The sequence below is a fragment of the Scardinius erythrophthalmus genome (genome assembly GCF_964197995.2).
Source record: "Scardinius erythrophthalmus genome assembly, chromosome: 20".
In the NCBI taxonomy this organism is placed as follows: Eukaryota; Metazoa; Chordata; class Actinopteri; order Cypriniformes; family Leuciscidae; genus Scardinius; species Scardinius erythrophthalmus.
The window spans coordinates 14,633,162-14,656,702 of record NC_138240.1 but is presented as its reverse complement, the minus strand read 5'-3'; the positions used below and the strand labels follow the sequence as shown (position 1 = coordinate 14,656,702).

At 36.4% G+C, this 23,541-nt stretch overlaps 1 protein-coding gene across 2 annotated transcripts; it reads right to left on the bottom strand.

Annotated features, from left to right (window-relative positions):
* Positions 1-371: 371 nt before the first annotated feature.
* Positions 372-23,541, bottom strand: sema3h (sema domain, immunoglobulin domain (Ig), short basic domain, secreted, (semaphorin) 3H). Of its 2 annotated transcripts, none has more exons than XM_081348765.1 (17): positions 23,088-23,541; positions 15,957-16,111; positions 15,084-15,146; positions 14,778-14,897; positions 14,269-14,362; positions 14,052-14,171; positions 13,690-13,835; positions 11,648-11,762; positions 8,067-8,136; positions 5,504-5,648; positions 4,329-4,548; positions 3,854-3,942; positions 3,722-3,763; positions 3,188-3,345; positions 2,942-3,003; positions 2,244-2,386; positions 372-2,155 (listed from the first exon to the last, which is right to left on the bottom strand). In XM_081348765.1, exons 1-17 carry the CDS (start codon positions 23,185-23,187, stop codon positions 1,745-1,747), a joined length of 2,253 nt encoding a protein of 750 aa, XP_081204891.1. In that variant the 5' UTR covers positions 23,188-23,541; the 3' UTR covers positions 372-1,744. The 2 variants fall into 2 exon arrangements, with proteins under 2 accessions (XP_081204891.1, XP_081204892.1); XM_081348766.1 differs by having other exon boundaries at positions 3,188-3,342.

Here is a 23,541-nt window from a genome sequence, read left to right as displayed (position 1 = left end):
GAAGCTGTTGTTAATTAATAACAAAAAAAAAACCATTTCTAATAGATATTCTAATAAGTAAATAAGAAATTTTGGGGTGTGAGTGTGTGCAGTTTATATTGTAGAACAAAGCGTCCAAGTATCATCAAGTTATGTTTACCACAGAGGCACAGAAGTTTTTTTTTTTTAATATAAATAAATTGAAAAACCCCATTAGGAAAATCTTGAGGGAACCATGGTAAATTAGTCTTCCAGGGTTTAATGTCATCCCTGCAGCACTCTGTTCTAAATATGTTGATGTTATTATTATTACAATCATGTTGAATTATGTTCTTTTTCTCTCAATTTCATGAGTCTTCCAAAACACTTTATTCAAGGTTCAAAGTCCATTAATGAAAACCAGATTTACAGTAAAAGGCAAAACAAAGAAAATCATAACTCACACAGTTCACAAAGTTCAAATCACTGATGGCAGGATTTACCTCCTTATATGTAAAACATTAAACATCTATTCTACATTTTTTTGTTTATGCTATGGCTGTTAACATTTTTTGTTTTATTTGTTTTGAGTCTCTTGGTGAACCAAGCTGCTCCTGGTTCTGTCTGTCATTTGGTGTTGGCCTGACCGCATTTTAATTTGCTCTTCTCCTCTCTCTGTCTCTGTACTCTAAATCCTTAATTTATTTTTCATTTTTCCATCCTTCTGAATGGAGGCACTTTAGGGCGGGTGCCAAACCTCTTGGCAATCGTGCATGTGTCCATGTGCAGGAGAAAGAAGCTGGCATTTCAGTCCAATAATATAAAACACACCCTTTGTGCCTCCATCGTTCCCCAGAGAAATATGCTGTTTATCATCTTATGGGATCTGCTTATGGTTTGCTTTTGCTGATTCATTTAATTTAATCTCTCGAAACCTTAATGAGTGACGTCAGAGACAGAATTACAGCATATTCAAATATCAAAAAGGAAAAGAACACCATGTACAAGTTTTACACTTAAAACGCAAGACAATATAAACACAAAGCACAAAAACACAAGAAAATAAATACCATGAAAGATAAATAAGACAATACATTTCAGTACAGATGAAAAAAGTGCCATGAACACCAAAGTCTTTTTAAAACAAAGAACTTTTTTCAGATTCTCCCTAACTTTGGAAGATTTGTCTTTTATTCAACAGAAGATCATTTGGAGACATTCCCTTGCTTTAGAAGATTTTTTAAAATATGCTCAATGCAGTCCTCAAGTAATCAATTACTTTTTTTATATTAAAGTAAACACTTTTCTTGACCAAACCCATTCCAGATCATTCTTAAATTGCTTTTAAGCGACAGTCCTTCACATGATTCAAACATTAACTATGTTCCAAAACTTAGCGAGCTGCTTCGCTACATGGGCACAGTCTCAAACAGTCGTGCTGCTCTGTATTTTTATGGAAATCGTGATATATTTCTTTTCCCAAGATTTTTTGATGACTAGAACAGCATTTATTTGAAATACAAATCTTTTGTAACAATGTCTTAACTGTCACTTTTGACCAATTTAATAAATAAATCGTACTAATCCCAAACAATACTGATATTTTTCTTTGAATGAAAAATTCAAAAGTTTATTTATCAAAATCTTTCTTTTCTCATGTAGTTTTTCACTGAGCTTGATGCTGGGCGCATGCAAGGCAGCTCATAAGGTTTTGGAACCGAGCAAAATCTTAATATGACGGTATATTGCGTGTTTTGTTGTATTTATTTGTTTCTTAAACACCTGTCTATGCACTCCTCGGCAGCCTCTGTGCTGAACTCTGCATTCTGCTCCGGTGCTTCCGCCCTCTCCCTTTCTCCTTCTCTCCCCCTCCTCTGTGCCGGTCTGCTTTCTTTCTGTCTGGTTTGTTAGGCTTGTGATTCCCTGATTCCTGGTTGTTGTGACGTTGGCTGAGTTGTTTGCAGTGTCGCTCCAGTTTGCTGTGGTTGATCAGTGCCATCACATCCTGGTACCATGGCTGGGCGGTGCCTAGGAAGGGCTGCAGGACGGGGCTCCACACAATTAAACGGATAGTAACGGCTGTCCAGCGGAACTGATGCTCTTCTAGCTGACAGTGATAAACGCCGCCATGATTGAGTTCAGTCCGGGGAATGAGGATGCCCCTGTCGATGACAACCAGCTGCTTTCCAGATGTGACCTGGAAGACAGAGGGTTTCAATTTAGAGACATCTCAATTTTGATAACGTTTTTTTAAGTGTGCATGCATATTTTGAGGATGGGTGTACCTTCTGTTGCTCCAAGCTGTTCTCGCCTATGTCTTTATACCAGGTGACGGTGGCATGGTGAGATTTGGGTAGACACTCTAGGTAGGTGCTGTTACCCACAGCAACAACTAGTGTCTTCTCCTCTGCCTCCACCTGAAGACCAGCTGAATAACAACACTCAAAAAATGAATTTTTGCCTCTTGTTAAATTTAATTAATTAAAATAACACAATTGTTTAATATTTTGTCACAACTTAAAGGAGAACTCCGGTCAATTTTAACATTGAGCTAATTTTTTTGTAAATTTGGAGTGCTGTCAATACAGAGAATAACGACAAAAATCGGTGTTGCCTACACCATGTTATCCTCTTTTTAAAATTTACACCCTGTTGACTTCAATGGGGCAAGTTTTAAACCTGCTTTTAGCCTCTTAACATCCTTGATACGTCATTACAAGTGCCCAGCCATGTGAGTGATTCCTTCAGAGTGAACACGGGTGAATCTGACTGCAGTAGATGTGAAAGATATTAATAAATATAATGTTATTTCAGCCAGCGCACATACCTGTATTTACTTCCTGTTTTCGGTCGAAGTCCATAGTAATCGATTGTCGAGTTCACACGCATAGGTTTAGTTACCTATGATCACGCGCGTGAACTCGACAATCGATTACTTTGGACTGACATTTACTGACTTAACAACAGTAACAGTGTCTCTTACCTCCCTGTCTGACACACTGGTTCAGCGGGTTGCCGTCATCGTTAACCTGACGAATATTTCTTCTGCAGACAGTGAGGAATGTTTCAGATCAGATTTATTTCAGATATCCCAAAAGTGGTTTCAATGTACAAGAAACTGCTGATGTAATGGATTTTATCAAACAAGCTGCCCATGCAAGATGCTTCTTAAATTTCTTAGTCAGTTGCAATCCAAGTAAAATATGCCTGAGTGTGAGATGCGTGTCACCTGTGTGCAGTTGGCATGTATGGGCTGCAAGAGTGCCCGTCCCAGGTGCAGTATGGGTCTCTAGCGAGACAGCATTCAGCACAAGCCTGGCCGTACAGATCACAGTGGAACAGACCCAACTGAACCACACCCTCTGCTGATCCAGCAAACAGCCACTGCTGAAGACACACACACACACACACACACACACACACACACACACACACACACACACACACACACACACACACACACAACACGCACAATGATATGGGCAGTGATCCTGTTTACTGCTTTTTTCAGTAAGCAGGAAAACTGGGCCAGAAACCCAAATATTTAAACCACATTCCCATATACAGCTCTAGAATTACAGTGCTCTTTCCATCCTAGATATTTCATGGAAAAAAAAAAATGTGTGAAAACTCTGTTTCATTTTAAGTATCTTCCACCCTCTCAAGTTGCCATGACGACAGGATAGGAATATTTATAATAGTGTGTATATTCATGTAGGTTTGCATGAGTGTATATGTGTGCTTCCATTGATCAACACTGTACCTTTTTCTTGGACATCGTCATGGCAGTGATTGGTGACTTGTTCTGTTGAATGACAGGAGATGAGCAGTTAATGTTTCAAGTTTAAAAGGCCATCCTAATGAATCTGGAATGCAAAAGCTGCAGACGTTTTACCTTAAAAACCTGCAGCTGTTCCAGAGTGACCTCCTGATTCTGTCCATTAGCTTTAGGAAGGTGAATCGCTTTCAGAACCAGGCCTGAATCTGAATACACACATACACATACAACTTTCACAGATGTGTTCTCTAGTGAAGTGTATCTAATAGAATTGTAATTATCCTTGTGCTATTTATAGGTTGGAATGTGAATGTGGACATTTTACATAGGTCAAACAAAAAGGAAGTTGAGATTGAGAGTGGGCGAACAAAAAATGTGTGTGTGTCCTGAGGAAGGCTGTGTTAAGCATTGATCAACCATTTTTTACTGTTTTAATGACCCAATTTATTAAAGTGCCTTGGAATATTTTGTTGTTGCACACATACAATACACACAATATTTACAAACTATATGGACATCTCACATAATATAGGCCTACATGCTAAATTCAGTAAACCTGCAGATTATTTTAATATTGACCACACACACACACCTGTACCGATGAACAACACGTCATATTGTCCATCTACCGCCTCCACTCTGTCCACAAGGAGGCGGGTCAGCTTATAAGACACGCCCACTCTGATCAGCAAAGGATGACCCCCAAGAGGATGCACCGGCTCCTGCATTAAAGGATGTGTGCGGCTAAAGAAGATAACGTCATCAGGATATTCCCTCGTTGATTTAAAGCCTCCGTATGTGCTGCTGGGACACTGAATATTGACAGGAAGTTCACCAATACTGTTATTTGCATGATTTTACAGCCCTTAATATTACAGGTCAATCAAAATATGTGACCCTGGATCACAAAACCAGTCACAAGTCGCACGAGTATATTTGTGGCAAAAGCCAACAATACATTGTATGGGTCAAAATTATCAATTTTTCTTCTATGCCAAAAATTATGAGGATATTAAGTAAAGATCATGTTCCTTGAAGATATTTTGTAAATTTCCTACCGTAAATATATAAAACATTTATTTTTGTGAGTGAATGCAGCACAATCGCGAACATTAATCAACAACTTTAAACGCAATTTTCTCTATGTTTTGATTTTTTTGCACCCTCAGATTCCAGATTTTCAAATAGTTTTATCTCGGCCAAATATTGTTTTTACATCAATGAAAAGCTTATTTATTCAGCTTTCAGATGATGTATAAATCACAATTTTAAAAAACTGACCCATGTGACTGGTTTTGTGGTTCAGGGTCATATATACATCCGGAATACGTCACCCGTCATTATTTTCACCAGAGGATCAAGATTTTTTTTTATATATATATTTTGATTAAACATTACAAGATCAAAAAAATGAAACATATTCATGGATGAATCATTCAAAAAAAGATTTTTAACATCCAATTAAAAAATTATGTGAATTTTCATTTCATGCTGACTTTAAAGTTAATCTTTTAAAATACTACTAATTTAATGACACTGTTAAATCTTTTGCAAATCTAAAAATTAATAACCGTTTTTCATACTGCACAATATTACACTGATGTGATGCCTAAATATCATATCTATCTAGCTAGATATATCTAGCTCATATCTAGCATTTAAAATTACTGATGTTATTTTTTATTTTCTTAAGAGAAAATAGTACAGATTTTGAATATCGGCCATAACATGAAAATAATTATCGGCTTATCGTATGAGAAGACTTACTGTGCCAGGCCTGGGATAGGGAACTCGGCCTGTATACTCAGTCCACTTGTACTGTTGTCCCTCCCTGTGAAGGAAGTTTCCTTTAAAAGCTCTAATAATGTCCTGCATGCGGTACACACACACAGCGGACCCATTCAAGACATTGCTGTAGGGAGAGGAAACCAACAAAAACATAAAAATAGATGCATGAATTATTAATTGATTGAGAGTCATAAGTAGACAGCATCCACTAGAAACATTTGGGAATCAACCGCAATGTATCAAAGCAACAGCATTCATCTTAATCAATTCTCCTACGTGTTTTTGACCTAGCTTAAATCCAATTAAAACCCAGCTCTTGTGGCCAAATGAAAGTGGCAGTAGCATCTGGTCTGAAGTGAATTGAATTTGGGTCTGCCGTGAAAGCTGGAGTCTTTACGAGTCTCTGAGAGATTTAACACACTCAGTGGAACAGCTCAACAGAGAGCAATAACACTGTCACTCTTTCCAAACTGCCTTTTCCTAATCCATACTTCATGTGCACTCCACCCTAAGCAACCCTCTCCAAAACCTTGGGCAGACACAGACACACACACACATTTTCACAAAGAAAGATGAATGCATATGCAATTTGAGATGGCTGATGTAAAATTGGTTCAACTTCTAAAGTGTTTTAAACTTCTTGGGTGCATCATTAATGTCATCACAGACTTGCTGGAAAGTATGACTCAATAATACAGCAATTTTATCCACACCCTTAACCACGTACACACACAGGGTTTTCATGATTTTTACACTACTCTTTTCTGTACAATTAAAGTGAAGGCTGACCAGGGACCGTCAAGCTCCAAAAAATGACAGGACAGCACCATAAAAGTAAAATCACAGTTGAGAACATGATTTCTGAAGCCATACAATAGCTCTGTGTGCAGAAAAGTTTTCAGGCCTTCCCGCTCCTTAAGAGGAGACACCCCATGTGAATAGGAAAAAAAAAAACCTAATAGATATCAGCATGAAACTTCCCCAGTTGACTACTGACATTAAGACAAATATCTTTTATATTACAAGTTTTTAGAATATTTATGTTTAAATATGCAAATGAGGTATTATCTCATTAAAAATGCGCTAATTTACATATATTTCCAGAAGAGAAATCTGAACATTGGATAAAGCCAGATTCAAAATTCTTGTTTCATTTTGTTGACATATTGGAGTCAAAGGTTTTTACAGAGGGGATTTTGGATATCTCTTTTTATCACTCCATTAATCAGAAAAGACTGTCAACAGCCAAAAAAGATCCAGTTTCGCCCCGTTTTTAGGTATAAAATGTTGTATAAATCAGAATCTGAACGATATATGAACAAACCCCTCTGTAAAAACCTTAAGAATATAGATAGGAATACAACTGGAAAGTTTGGTTTATGTAAGTGCTGCTGAAGTGGAGATTTCTGGCTCAGAGTATGAGAAAAAAAACATTATGAGAAAACAGCCTTTAAAGATTTGTATAGTAAAAATTCATACTTTTTTAGTGGAAACAAAAACAGCCAATGAGATTTCGCTTTTAGAGGTAAATGCCCCATTGTACTTTCACAATTGGTTGCTGATAAAAAGGAAATGACCATATTTGGATCCGACAGCATTGTACAGGAGAGAGAGAGAGCTTTCCAACGGTATATGTGATGACAGACAGCGATCGCGGAGCAGCGAGATGATTTAGAACGCCAACTTTTGTTGAATTTAGGAGAAAGTGCAGTAAAATAAAGTGTATTTAAATGTGTATTTCTGACTTTTTTTCACCACAAGTCTGAAAGAAGACATGTTATTGAAGACAAATCGTCCAAAATCTCAAAATTGACAGGTGAAAAAAAAAAAACGATGTTTTTGCCTGACGTGTCTCCCCTTAAGGTCTCTCCAGTGCTGGAAAGCTTCTCCGATATTTTGCGGGTCCTACCTCCTACCTGATCATAACCCTTCTTTTTAAAGTTAAATTCCCCTGGACTTTTCCTCTTTTGTATTTTCTCTGCCATATTTTACTAATGTCTGTCTTGTGCATTTAGCTCTCTCTCCTCCCCCATCATGAGTTTATACGTCTCTTACTGTTGATTGGCTACAAGTGTGTTTTGATGTTCGGTCTGATCCACTTTTCAACAGCATTTTTCAAAAATTGCTTACTGCACCTTTAATATGTTTGTGTAAACTGTGATGGATGAACAGAAAAAGAACAGCATTTATTTGTAACAGCAAACTTTTTCAACATTATAAATTACTTTACTGTCACTTTTGATCCATTTTTTTTTTATAGTTCAAATGGCATCAGAAGATTTAGAATATAGCACATAAGTCATATTATATGGACAAATTTTATGATGATTTTAGTACATTTTTGGAGCTTGAAAGCCCCTAGTCAGAACATTTTTTGATAAAGAGCAGAACCAACATCCTAAAAAAACATCTCTTCTTGTGTTTTAGGAAATACAAAAAGTTGGGAGAAAAGGGTGAGAAAAGTTGACAGAAATTTCCTTTTTTAATGTCAGCTCTTGGTCTTGGTATAAAATGTGATACCAGGTCAGTGTGTTAGACTCACCTGGTAGTGGTGAAGAGCCCATAGATGAGGGGGTTTGTTTTGTCCTTTCCACGCTGAATGAAAATATCCTCTATGGAAAATCAGAAAACAGGGTTAGAATATTAAGTGTGCTGCTTTTTGTGTGCACTTCAGTCAGTGATAATGAGAGATAGAGAGAGAGAGCGAGAGAGAGTGTGTGTGGTCTCTGGTATCCTCTCAAGGCTGTATAAACTCATGAAAAGAATATTTACCTGGTCACACTCTCTTTCTCACACAAATAAACGTGTGTAATGCAGCATATTTGCGGTTTTACTTTTGTTTAAAAACACACACATCTGTATCTTCACAATGAACTTTTGCTGTTGAGGGTACGCTAGTTCATTTCTGCATTCTCACATTCCAGTCATGTCAGATATGATCAAATGCCTTATCAAATCAAACACACACGTTAAGATAGTGGTTCTCAACTGGTTTTTCTTCAGGACCCAGATTTGACAGTGGATGTCTAGTGCAGCCCAAAACAAAGCCAAAATACAGTAGTTGTTAAACTATAAAAGTGAACAAAAAAAGTAACATGCAATTGACTATGAAGTTAACAGACTCAACAATATGCAAAATGATTAACATGAAATACTCTGCCATTTGGGGTCAGTAAGATTTATTTTATATTATAAGAAATGTATATTTTTACTCAGCAAGGACACATTAAATTGATCACAAGTGACAGTAAAGAACGTTATAATGTTACAAAAGATTTCTATTTCAAATAAATGCTGTTTTCAACTTTTTGCAGTTTCTACAAAAATATTAAGCAGCACAACTGTTTTCAACATTGATAATAATAAGAAATGTTTCTTGAGCAGCAAATCATTATATTAGAGTGATTTCTGAAGGATCATGTGACACTGAAGACTGGAGTAACATTCTAAAATATATTAAAATAGAAAACAGTTATTTTAAATTGTAATAATATTTCACAATATTACTTTATATTATAATTATATAAAGTATAGTTTTACTGTATTTTTTAACAAACCAAAGCAGCTTGGTGAGCATAAGAGACTTCTTTCGATAACATTAAAATATCTTAGCGACACCAATAAAAAATACTGTATAGTTTGATCAAACACACAGCCCTTGACATCAACTAAAAATAAGGGGCACGACCCACCAGTTGGAAACCACAGAATTAAACATTCATGCTAGAGCGGACATGCTACTACAAATTTACTGACTCTCGTAAACTCTTTAAAACCGAGAACATAAACTAAATCTGCACTATAAAATGGTTGAAACCTTTATTACACACCGCTCTGCGGTAAACCACACACATACACACAGCTGCTGCTGTTTTCCCTCATATTTTTCACTCAAACCAACAGAATCCCTTTAATTAAGCATTAACACTCCCTCTTTCCCTCTCAACCCCATTACTATCCATCATTTCTGTCCCACCCCTCCTCCATCTCTTTCTCCTCTCCTCCTTTCCAGATTGTTTTCACCACCCCCTATTCTCTGGCTCTTCTTCTCTTTCACTTTTCAAGGATGCTATAGTTGTGTCAATTTCCTCCAACAAAAGCTTATGTTCCCCTTGAGGACAGATAGTTTTGTCTGTCCTGCACTTGTTGACACTTCTCTATCCTGCCCCTATCCATTCTTATCCATCCTAACCTCTGATTCTCCTGCTCTCTGCTGTCCTCCCTCATCCCCATCTAGAGTTAGCCAGTAGATTATGTGAAAACAGGATGGGGGTGCCACCGTAGACGTGAAAATGCACACACACAGATACTGACGGTCTTCAAAACATTCAGCAGACCACCAAGACAAATGGCATATTCACTGGCGGACTTATTTTAAGATATATTCATCATTTTGCGGTTCAAAAACGCAAAACATTTAGGGTGGATTTGAAGAAATTGGGCCACTATGTGACAAAACTTCTTGAGATCCTATAAAATGTGCATAACCATAAGGAATAATTTCCCTTTTTAGGTGTTCTTTTAATTCGCGTTAATATATCTAACATTAAACACTTTAGCGTCAAGTCAACATATATGTAAACATCAGTTGTCCTCCTCACTATGTCAGTCAGCATATTAGAATGATTTCTGAAGGATCATGTGACACTGAAGACTGGAGTAATGACTGCTGAAAATTCAGCTTTGCCATTACAGGATTAAATTACATTTAAAAAAGGTATTAAAGTAGAAAACCAGTATTTTAAACTGTGGTAATATTACAGTATTTACTGTATTTTGGTCAAATAAATGCAGCTTTGGTCGGTCATCTTTCAAAAACATTTAAAAAATCTTACCGACTCCAAAACACTCACACACAAACACAAGACTAATCCATCTGAATTTCAGATAATAAACACACCCATTCATCAATCAAACACACATTATTTAAACTTCCAAACAGATCATACATAACAATTCATCAGCTTCAAAATCAGAGCCACAACAACTAGCAGCATCACCTTCACACACACAAACTTATTTAAACTTATTTACACCAGACTGAAGCTTCATCTGTTCCATATTTCATAAAAACATAAAATTCTAAGTCTACTGTTCCAGCAACCTGGTAGTTCTTAACTCGCATCTGATTGCCGGTTTTTGCATGTTTCTTCTCATAATCTGCAGTTTAAACTAACTATTCTTGATGAACATTTACTGTCTGCAGTGTGGTCTGGCTCATCATAGCCATGGCATCATGAGGGTCCCTGATGTAGAGGGAGATTTTGGGAGATGTAGTTGTTTAGGGGCCGGGGAGAACAATGTAAACTTGACATTGAAGAGAATTCTATAGATTACCCCCATAGGGCAAAAGTACAGCTAAGATGAGATGCATATTAGCATTACAGCAGGTTTATTATATAAAATAATTAACACTTTACACAGTCAAAGTAAACATGAAGGTGTTCACCAATCAGAACAAACTCTCCAACACTTGAACATAACTGGACATGCACTGAGTTAAACAAGTTATATAAACCTAGCTGTTTAAAGATTACCATGGCGCTGGACAATGAATAGTTCTGTTCAGAGCCGCTTGCAGATTTGATAAAGCTGCAGTCAGATACGGAAGCCATGCTTGATTTCTGATTATTGCAGGGCGTGTTTTATATCATATTTGTGTGAAATTGTTTAGGGGGTGTGCTATCGTCAATGTAGTCATCTAATAACTGAGATTAACATTTAAATATGTATGTGTTTTAATGTGTATATCTTATAGATATAATATGAGCATGAGATTATAGTAAAACTTTAGTCAGATTGAGGATTCAAGAATTGTTTATTCTATGTGAGGACTTTGTTTACACAGACTGATTGATAAGAAACCGGTTTCTGTCTGAGTCTGTGTGTGGTTTGTGTGTGTGTGTGAGTGTCCTGATAAACTTTTTCCATAAATCAGGGACGTTTGGGCATTTATGACACACACACATTATCAACAGTATAAATAATATTCTAAAAAATGTACAAGGTTATCTCAAAGCCTTATTTCATTTGAGAGACTTGCTTAAACTTTGGTAAGGTAATCATGTGGGAGTGAAATGTTTTTTTTTGTGTGGCATTTCATGTGGCATGTGTATTACTCACGGAGTTTGTCAAAGTGTGTGTGTATGCCGTCAGGTCCTGGTACGGAGCAAACAATTCGAGCTTTCTGAAAGGTGCTCCATTTATGAACCAAACTACGCTGACCACCAATATCATTCTAGAAAGAGAGAAAAAAAGAGAGATAAACACACTGATATAATACCATAATATCCCTTTCCTGCTAGTCTTCTTTAACAAAACAAGTACCATGTTATAACTGATTATTTGGAAATTTTTGGACATGTAACATGGTAATACAATGTTTTTTTGGACATGTACCCTGCTAATATCATGGTTTTTCTGACATGTACCAGGGACATGTATCCTGCTAATACCATGTTTTTATATGTACCCTGGTTATACTATGTTTTTGTATATGTACCAAGCTAATACTGTGTTTTTTTGGGCATGTTCTTTTGTGTAGAAATAAATTCCCTTGTGCATGAATATGGTGATCACTCCTCTCTATGACATATATGACAGTGTTATGGCATTACCATCTGATACCATCACTTTACCACTGGAACCACTAAAGTACTTTTTGTATGGTTATTACTAATCATTTTGCAAAGTTCAAATGACAGAAATCTATGGAAACTTCTTTCCGCCACAGATTTAAAAAAAAAAAGGTAATTAGGACTTTTTACCCCATATTTCAGACTTTTTCCTCAGAATTGCGAGCTTATATCTTACAAGTCTCACTTTTTTCAGAATTGTGAGATATACACCGATGAGCCAAAGCATGATGAACCCCTGCCTAATATGCCGTTGGTCCTTCATGTGTTGCCAAAACAGCGCTGACCCGCTGAGGCATGGACTCTACAAAGACCCCTGAGTGTGTCCTGTGGGCTCTGGCACCAAGACGTTAGAGGCATATCCTTCAAGTCCTGTAGGTTGCAAGGTGGAGCTGCCATAAATCAAACTTGTTGGCCCACCAGCAAATCATACAGATGCTCAATTGGATTAAGATCTGGTGAATTTGGAGACCAGGGCAACACCTTGAACTCTTCATCATATTCCTCAAACCATTCCTGAACAATGTGTGCAGTGTGCATTATCCTGCTGAAAGAGGCCACTTCCACCAGGGAACACCATCTGGTCTGGAACAATGTTTAGGTTGGTAGCACGTGTCAAATTTACATCCACATGAATGGCCGGACCCAGGGCTACCCAGAGCATCAAACTCCCATCACATTCACTTTCCCAGGTAAACTGCGTATACGACCGACCACTTGATTTAAAAGAAAGCAGGACTCATCATACCAGGAAACCTTCTCCCACTGCTCCAGGGTCCAGTTCTGACACTCGAGTGCCCAGTGTAGGGGCTTTTGACTGTGGTCAGAGGTCATAATAAGCACTCTGATTGGTTACTGCGGTTACATAGCCCCATACGCATATCAGAGTGCAATGCACTGTGTGTTTTGACACATTCCTCCCATATCATCGTTAACATTTTGAGTGACTTGTGCCACAAAACACCTTCTGTTGGCTCAAACTAGCTGGGATAGCCTTTATTGCCCTCCAGCATCGATGATCCTTGAGCGCCCAATACCCTCTTGCCGGTTTGTCCCTCCTTGGACCACTGTTGGTAAATTCTCACCAGTGCCGACTGGGAGCAACACACAAGCCTTGCCGTTTCAGAGATTACTCTGACCCAGTTGCCTTTCCAGAACAATTTAGCCCTTGTCAAAGTCGCCCTAGATCTTTATTCCTGCCAATTTCTCCAGCATCCAACACAAAGATTACGAGACCTGATTTTTTGCTAACCATCTAATCTACCCAGACCTTTATATGTGGCCTTGTAAGGAGATGATATATATATATGACATTTCTGTTTGAATCTGTTTGTCACACTTTTTATTTTTAATAAAAAATTGAGTATATTTTATTTATTTTTAAATTATTTAATGAAAATAATATTTCATATGAAAATGACAGAAGTCAACCAGAGGAACAGTCAGAGACAGCACGTCCAATCAGATTCATAGAGATGGGCACACAGTGGCCACACAAGTGCAGTTAGGCACGTAGACACTGTTAGATACCTTACAGACACGGGCAACTCTAGAATAGAGGACCTTCCCAGCAGCCCCTTCTGCCTCCTGAGCGCGCTCTGTGAAGAACACGTAGACCTTATCATCCTCCTCATTATCACTCTCTGACATCGCTGCAACATGTACAAATTCCGCGCCTGAAGAGGAATTGGAGAGAGACAAAAATACAGTTAAACTAACACATAAGTCTGTTATTGTGTATATAATGTAGTATTTTCTTGTGTTTAACCTATAGAGCACAGTGCATTCTTAATGGTTGTCAACAGCATGATGCGTGTGTGTATTTGTAAGTCGTAGTCTAACTTTTTTTTTTATTGCTAGCTGAGGTGTATGTGTGGTTGCACATGTATCACCTTGCAGCCATGTAGAGTGATATTGTTCAGTGCGAATCACATGTCGCTCCCCCAGACTCCGAATAAAAGCAGTATCATGATTTAGAAAGTCAGATGAGATTCCAGCGTACAGCTCACCGTCTGAATAAACACACACAAAGATTTGGATCAGAGTTAAACTGGCATGTTCTTACACAAACATTTAAACTACCGACAAACTATAAACACACTGTCTTACCTATGATAGCGGTAGCTGTTCTCTGGTGAGGGTCGTACGGACATTTTCCCTTCCCTGATTCGGTGTCTTCATACTGCAGCGTTTGTTCCTCGGCCTGAAAACCCCAGTTGCATTATTTACAGTTCAAATTATTTCTTTTTGTCTATACACATTAAAAAAAGGACGTTTGGAACTATATGTAACTTTTTTTGTTTTAATTATTTTACTACAGTAATATTTATTATATTTTTGTTTGGATTTGTATGTAACACTTTATTTTTATTAAACCTTTTAAGGTTTTAAATATTTTATAATTATTATTATTTCTTTTTTGTATATGTATCTAACACATTTTTAGTTTAATAAAAAAAATTAAGTATATTATAAAAAAAATTATAACTTTTTTTAGCATGTTTTATTTTATTTTGGATCTGTATGTCACACTTTTTTTAATAAACACATTTATTAAATTGTAATTATTTTAATTATATGTGAGAGAGGTGCATGGTGGGAAATGTAGTCCTTTTTACCCTGAGGAAGAGGTTGGTATTGATGAAGGCACAGCGAGGGTTGAACGCTCCAGTTCCACAGGCGTAAAGATGTGTTTGGTTATAATGCTCTAACACACGCAGGAAGTTAGCACAGTCCATCTGTGACACAAACAGGTATCTAGCACTCATGAACAAAGCCTTCTCGTGAGGTCGACTGAGCTTCAATACAGACAGAACTAATAAACTGTCCAGACAGTGAGGATTTAAATGATTTAATTTGTTTGTGATTAGACACTTCAAGAAAAGCTGTCTAAATAAACTGTGGTACATAAAATAATGTTTTACCTGCAGATTTTTTCCAGCCATTATACAGTCCTGAATCCGATCTGGATTTGCAGGCCAGTATATCTGAAATACAGTACCAGAACACACAAACACACAAACACACAAACACACACACACACACACACAAGTAAGTATGCATAAAAGCTTACTCATATTAAATGTTGATGCATATGCTGATTTCATCATGGGAATTACAGTTGAATGCCACTCTGGCATTACTGAGATGAAATCATTATGAACACACACTTAGTTATGTAGACAAGCAGGGACGGGCTCATCCACACACTCTTACTCACACATGCACAAATACACTCACAGGCCTCATACAAACAAAACAAGTGTAAAACAAATGTTTGAAAAACAATCACATTTATTGTGTCTTTCAATTTCAAATGCGAATAAAAAATGCTTTTGTTTTTTTAGGCTGGGACAGTTTTGATAAGATAAAAATCTGTGACTAAATGCTTCCTTGTTTGATACTGCAGTAATCTGCAGTATCAAACTATCCCTTTAATAAAAAATATTTTCCTTTACTTCTCTTTTCTGTACAATTAAAGTAAACTGGAAGTGGACTAAAAACTAAAAGTACCATAAGATCGCTCCATATAGTTAATATGTGATCTATTCCAAATCTTCTGAAGCCATATGATATTTTTCTGTGAGAAACAAGTTGTTTGTATTTTTCTAAGCTTGACAGCCCATGGTAAACATTCGCTTCCATTGTATGGAAAAGAGCAGCATGAACATTCTGTTAAACTTCTACTTTTGTAAAGCACGAGAGTATATAATTAAAGAATTTTCATTTTCAAGTGAACTGTCCCTTACTTGAGTATATAAGAGAAACAGCATGTGTGGGGGTGTGTACATACATACCTTGTGGGGTTTTTGAGTAATATCATCCAGGCTGGTGGACAACAGATGGTCCTTCATACCAATGTAAAGGCGACGACTGTCTTCATCCGGCAGCAGAGAGTTCAGATCCCCAGCAGGCACAGAGAGAGACATGAGCCTGCCGCTCTGCACCAGCTCTGTGGCAGAGAGAGGGAGATGGAAAGAAATAGAACAGGTGATTTTATTATACAAATCAGTTATGATTGAAGACCCTCTTGGCTGATCTGATCTGAGTTCAGCTTATATGCAGAATTTCTGTTTCCATCACAAATCCTTTATATCTGACAGGCCAATAAAGATAGGCTATTTGCAATTGTTTATGGAAAAGGGGGAAAAAACTGAGAAAGAGTTTTTTTCTTCTTCCATGCAACACAGAAGGTGAATTTCTGAAGAATATGATACATTTTTCCAATACAATTACAGTGAATGAGGCTGTCAAGCTCTAAAATGAAAATGATAATAATAATAATAATAATAATAATAATAATAATAATAATAATAATAGTGGTCTACGACTAATTTTCGAAATCCCAAATCTTCTGGAGACAGCTTTGTTCGAGGAATAGACCGAATTTTAAATCGTCATAATGGAAATAACTGAATTTTCAAATATTCCATTTTCAATAGGCTAGTTAACAACACCTCAACTTTGAATCTTTTTACCATAAAAAGCTATCATGACTTCAGAAGACTTGGAACAAAGGACATGATTCATATGGACCGGTTTTATGAGAATTGTATGGCACTTTTGTGTCCTTTTTAAAACCTGAAGCTCGAGGCTGCATGGAAGTGTAACAACGTTAGCCTATTATTGAAATCATATTTGTGCATATTAAAAAGCCAAGCCACGGGTTTGGAACAACATGAGGGTGAGTAATGAGTAATGAGTAATGATGATAGAATTATTGTTTTTCTGGCTAAATTTATTACTGGTCGTATACTGGTTTCAATTTCGCATTGGCGCAAATACCGCGTTGTGTGTACTGTGTAACGTTAGCTGAAACAATTGCTAGTGCTACATCTATTCAATGGCCACGATGAGCGCTTTGTAGAGTGTATATAGAGAGAACTGAACGTCACAGAATTTTTGAAGGCATAGATCAAAAGGATTACAATGAATCAAATCAATGACTACTGTCTGTATCAGGACATGAACACATGATCTTAATCTCGAGATATACTCGAGTCACTTTACAAGCAGTTTACCATTTCATTAAAGAAAAACAATGGCTATGCCATATGCACAGACACTCTAGTCTAAGGCCTTCACGACGACAACCTGTTAAAATAAAAGTTCGGTTTAACTTGAAGAAATTATAACAGAAATATATTATTGCACAGTAGATTGTACTTCAAGAAATAATAATAATAATAATAATAATAATAATAATAATAATAATAATAATAATAATAATAATAATAATACAGTTTATTAAAACACAGTGAAACTCAAAGGTCTTCATTATAACTCGCCAAAATAAAAGTTCGGTCAAACAGGAGGAATTTTGAAACAAAAAATATTACTATTGCACAGTAGAACATACTTTTTAAAGTAATAATAATAATACAATTTATTAAAACATTATTTTTAAGGAATATCACACAAGTTGTCATACGTGTATTAAAGTAAACGTGGCAAAAAACTAAACAAAAAAAACCCTGTTATTAATACTTTAATAATATACTTTAATAACATTTAATGTACTCCTGAGTCCTGACAGTCAAATAAGCCACTATAAACATAATATAAAGAAAAAAAACATGATATACCGTGAAACTGCCAGAATCTTAAAAAATACCATGACACAAATTTTTGGTAGGTGAAATATCACTTTAAATACATTTAAAACTCTCCTCAAGAGTAACATTAAATTTCCTTAACGCGATGATAAACTTATAGTGGACCAGACAGACTCACCTTTGGGCAGAATAACCTGTTCAAAAATCTGAACAGCTGATGAGACAGACAGAAAGATAAAATAACCCATGAGATAATAGACAAAAAGATTGAAAACATGCCCGGAGAATAATAGGAAATGAATGAATTACACTGAGTGCGTCAGATAATATCTTAATAGGCTACACCAAAAATCCAGTCGCTCGGAAGTAACATACAACAAACACATATCATGTTGGTTTTTCTTTAGGTTTGCATGTTTATCACTCCTTTAAAATATTCTCTCACCCACACACACTAAAAAAAATTCAGCTGTTCACGAGGGACATGCACACAATCTGTCACAGCCTGCAACCTCACATACATTCCGGGCTTTTTCTCAATGGCACCAGTCCTACTCATTCCCCCTATCTTGGGGGCAGTTGCTGTGGCAGCAAGGGTGTGTATGTGTGTGCTAAAATCACTCAGATGGATTATGGGCTGGTATTCCACCTGTCTCCTGTGTGTTTAACAGGAAGTGAGTTTTCATGACTAGGTGGTCTAGAATCCCATAGTCTTAGACAGTAATCAGTTTGACTCATGACCTTTTTAGTCATAAACTAAATTAGACAAACAGTGAGACATTCTGATGGTCTTATACCATTAGTACAACTACAACTGTCATTTTCCTCTTTCACACACACACACACACACACACACACACACACACACACACACACACACACACACACACACACACACACACACACACACGAACACAAAGTGGGTCACAAACCCTTCTGTCCATCATTCTATGACCAGCTGAGGGTATATTTAGCCACATACAGACCTAGTGTTGTATATTTTACCACACACAAGCTGTGAGTGTATATCTGAACATTAGATTACCTCAGTCATGAGAGAGACTGCTGTGGGATTACTTGATTAGTGCAAATGTGTGCCGTGTGATACAGCTAAGAAACATTATGCACACGAGCACTAGCACAACCCCAGCAACAATAATTAAAAAACAAAAAAATAGTTTTTACAATTAATCGTGATCTTCCTTTGAACAATCCCAATATCAATTAAAATTCTAAAATCAATATTTTACTTTATGCCTATTTTCAGTGTCTGCCTAATGTTTCTTTACAGCACCATATTCTACTGTAGATGTCAACGAAAAGAAATGAAAGGGTGCATGAATTGTGAATGTGAGTTTGCAGTCTGTATTCAATGTGATAAAATAAAAAGACTGTGTACCATGAAATCGCGGACTTTGCGCAAAAACTAACATACAACACAACTAGTGTAGTCCGATTCATGAACAACTGACTCTTTCTTTTGAGTCTGTTCTTTTAATAAAGAGTCGCCTGTTTGAATCCGTATTGCATTTTTGTTATTGTTAACTAAAACTATAACTATTCAAATTTTCGTTAATTGAAATAAAGCTAAAATAAAATAATTTGTAAATAGGTTATTAAATGAAAAACTTAAATTTACAAAAACAAACATTAGAAATGTTGCCTTGGCAACTGAAATAATTAAGTTTAAGCTGAAGTATTAAAATAAAACTTTAATAAATGTAAATGAAAGCTGAAAAAAGGACCCTTTTCACATTTTCAGGTTCACAGAAGCGGAAGTCCTCATACTGTAGCTAGATAAACTTCTATTGCAGTGAATGGGAGATGACAGCAAATATAATTTTTGTATTTGCATTTCCTCTGAAAGCAAAAAAAAAAAATAATGCGTTTTTACAACTTTCCAAAAGAGGAAAAAAATATCAAAAGATTGATTACAGCATGCAGTCAGAATAGAGAAAGATGCCAAATTTGCTGTATGTCCCTCAGCCGTTGTATTAGAAACACGACCCTCGCAGCAGCGTTAATTCTTTTTTTTTTTTTTTTTGTAATTTACTGAAATACTGAAAATAACACATAGCATTATAAATGTATATTGATTTTGTTTAATTAAAATATTAAAAACTTTATTTGCGATGTTGATAACTGTGGAAAAGCCTCAGCGGTCCGTGAAAAGGGCCCATAGGCTAAATGTGATAAAACAATATAACAAAATGACTAAATCTTTAACTAAAAAATGATAAATATTAATAAATGGTATATAGATAATACTATTTCTGTAGCTCAGGGTTTTGATTGATAACAAATACATATTTGAACACATATCAAGTCACCTTTATTTATATAGCGCTTGCTTTATACAATACAGATTGTTTCAAGCAACTTTACAGTGATAACAAGAAAATGATTCAATGATGCAAACAGAGTTCATTTCGGCTGCAGCAGCTCTAAAAAAGAAAATAATGAATAAATCAAAATCAAATCAAACTGAATTTAAATGGAAATCCAAACAAGAGTTTGTGAATTGGAATTTAATTGGGAATTTTGTTTTAAAAAAAACCCTGCTCACAAGCACACACCATACTATGGAAGCTTGTTTCCGCCACAAAATAAAAAAAAATAAAAGATAATTGCGACTTTTTATCTCACAATTGCGAGTTTACATCTCGCAATTCTGACTTTATTTCTCAGAATTGCGTGAAATAAAGTCGCAATTGCGTGTTATAAAGTCAGAATTCTGAGATATAAAGTCAGAATTGCGTGATATAAAGTCAGAATTCTGAGATATAAAGTCAGAATTGCGAGATATAAAGTCGCAATTGCGTCTTATAAAGTCAGAATTCTGACTTTTTTTCTCGCAATTGCGACTTTATATCACGCAATTCTGACTTTATATCTCAGAATTCTGACATCTTTTCTCAGAATTGTGAGATATAAAGTCCAATTCTAAGGGGGAAAAAAAAGACGGACTTTTTTTTTTTTTTTACCTCAGAATAGTTTATATCTCACAATTCTGACTTTATAACACGCAATTGCGACTTTATATCATGCAATTCTGACTTTATATCTCCCAATTGCGTGATATAAAGTCAGAATTCTGAGATATAAAGTCAGAATTCTGAGATATAAAGTCAGAATTGCGTGATATAAAGTCGCAATTGCGAGAAAAAAAGTCAGAATTCTGACTTTATAACACGCAATTCTGACTTTATATCTCAGAATTCTGACTTTATAACACGCAATTGTGACTTTATTTCACGCAATTCTGACTTTATATCTCGCAATTCTGACTTTATATCTCAGAATTCTGACTTTATAACACGCAATTGCGACTTTAAAACACGCAATTCTGACTTTATATCTCGCAATTCTGAGAAATAAAGTCAGAATTGCGAGATGTAAACTCGAAATGGTGAGATAAAAAGTCGCAATTATCTTATTTTTTTTTTTTTTTTGTGGCAGAAACAAGCTTCCATACTTTACTGCAAGTATGAATGAAAGTTAGGGTGTGTTTCCTTGAGCACATATTTTAGTGCTACTGGTGGACATGAACAAACAGTAGGCCTACACACTTCTTGTGCAAATTGAGTTATCAGCTATTACTGCTCAGTCCACCAGCTGGCATGTTTATATGTGTCGGGTGGAAATGTTAACAGGTGCGACTATAAGTCTGTGACGGGGGAACACAAGACTCATGCATAAACACACAGTTAAAATAAACTGGGCGAACACACATTGCTGTGTTCTGGTATTTCTCAAATCTCTGTCAGTCAGACCTACTAACCTTGACCCTTGACTTGAGCAATAGAGTATACATCATAATTATAGCACTCAAATGTGCGCGCACGCACACACACATACACATACACACACATACACACGCACACACACACACACTGTCAGAGCGAGTAGCTAATTGATTTATGCTAATGTTCAATCAATCACATCTACTGAAGGCCAATCAACTGCAAATTGACCAATCAACACAGACCAGATGAAATATAGATTTTATAGTGCTGAACTGAAGGATTTGCTGAATATATATTACTGGATATATGATTTCACTTATGCAATCCCACAAAATTGTTGTTTGTATGTGTGCGCTACTCAAGAGCTGTCATTTAATATCTCATCAGGGAAATCAAGCCAAAATGAGCTGCATAATAATCAACCACCAGACGTTCCCTTACACAAACACACACTTATGTTCATACCCTTTGAGAGTTTGCGTGAATGAAAGGCTAATTGGGTAATTAAGAAATCCAAGTAAACACAACACACACACACAATTCATACAGACATACACAGATGAATTAAGATATGTATTACTCCAAGAACTTTATACATAAATCACACACACAATATTTTCTCTCACATAAACTTTTGTTTGTCCCTGATAAGCAGAAAGGTGTGACGGATGAATAGCTATCTGTGCAGGGTATTCTAGGTCATGGAGAATCGCACAACCAGTTTTAGTCTACACAGTGTCACACATGATATACTCCTGTCAAACCATGGCTGATTACAGATGGCATTAGGGTAATTGGGTTAAAAAGAGAGAACGAGTTTGTGTGTGGAGCAAAAAAAGACTAAACATTTTTGTGTATGTGGGTCCACAAGAATTGTAAAATCATAAATCATATACACATTGTGGAAAGAAAATAGCTTAATGAACATACAAATAATGTCTGGATTAGAATTTTACATGCAGAGAGGTTTGTGTATGGGTTAGGGAATACCAACTGCTCAATAGAAGGTCAGTTGTCTGCACTATGCAGGGCCGCGTTTCCGCAAAGCATCGTAAGCCTAAGTTGATCGTAGAGACCATCGGTGGTAATTGTTCTACGATCAACAATTATCAATTGTTCGCCGCATAGTGCATATGATGAATGACCCCATGATGGGCCCCATTGACTTCAACAGTAATTTTTTTCCCCAATATGGAAGTTAATGGGATCCATCAACTGTCTGGTTATAGACATTCTTCAAAATATATTTGTTTGTGTTCAGCAGAAAAGAGAAATTCATATTCAAGTTTGGAACAACTTGAGGGTGAGTAAATGATCACAGAATTTAAATTTTGAATTTAAACTATCCCTTTAAGAGATAAAAATACCAACTGCTCAATTGAAAAGCATCAGAAGTCAATGGAAAGTCAGTTGTCTCACCTGAGTGTTGCACTAAATATCCAGACCAACAGAACATATTATGGTAATGTGGAACTATATGTTAAATGATAAGCTTTGTGAATGATTTGAAAATCTATTATATCATCTACATTGTGGTTGAAAATGAACATATAATGTCTGGATTAAAATGTTAAATGCAGAAAGGTTTGTGTGAAGATTGAAAAGTCAATAAAGTCAGTTGCCTCACCTGAGTGTTGGAAGTGCAGTCGTGGTTTAGATGGTCTCCATGCGTCCGTTAGAGGTGCCGCCAGTGAAATTAAGCAGAAGAGAGCCAGCATCCTCCTCATGGCTGTCTGACACACACACACACACACACACACACACACACACACACACACTTTGTGACTCTAGCAAGGAGTAAACACACACACACACACACACTCTGCGTCCTCTGCTCAGAAATAACACACAAATGGTGTCTACCTGATGTCAGCTTAACACACCTTCTGTGTATGTGTGTGTGTGTGTGTGTGTGTGTGTGTGTGTGTTCAGTGCAGTGCAGTGCAGTGTAATATAATCCTGCTCAGGTCAGTGTTGCAGCAAAATCCTTCCTTGGTCTGTCTTCTGTGTTTATAATATTGCTGGCATTTCTCTTTTCTTTTCCGTTCTCTCTGTTTTGTTCACTATGTTATTGTCTTGCC

Coding starts and splice junctions, on each gene's coding strand:
- sema3h (XM_081348765.1), bottom strand. CDS start 23,187: ATGAGGAGGATGCTGGCTCTCTTCTGCTTAATTTCACTGGCGGCACCT. Junction 14,898..15,083: donor TGGCTGGAAAAAATCTGCAG/GTAAAACATTAT, acceptor TTTGTGTCACAG/ATGGACTGTGCTAACTTCCT. Junction 2,156..2,243: donor ACAGCTTGGAGCAACAGAAG/GTACACCCATCC, acceptor TCTGTCTTCCAG/GTCACATCTGGAAAGCAGCT.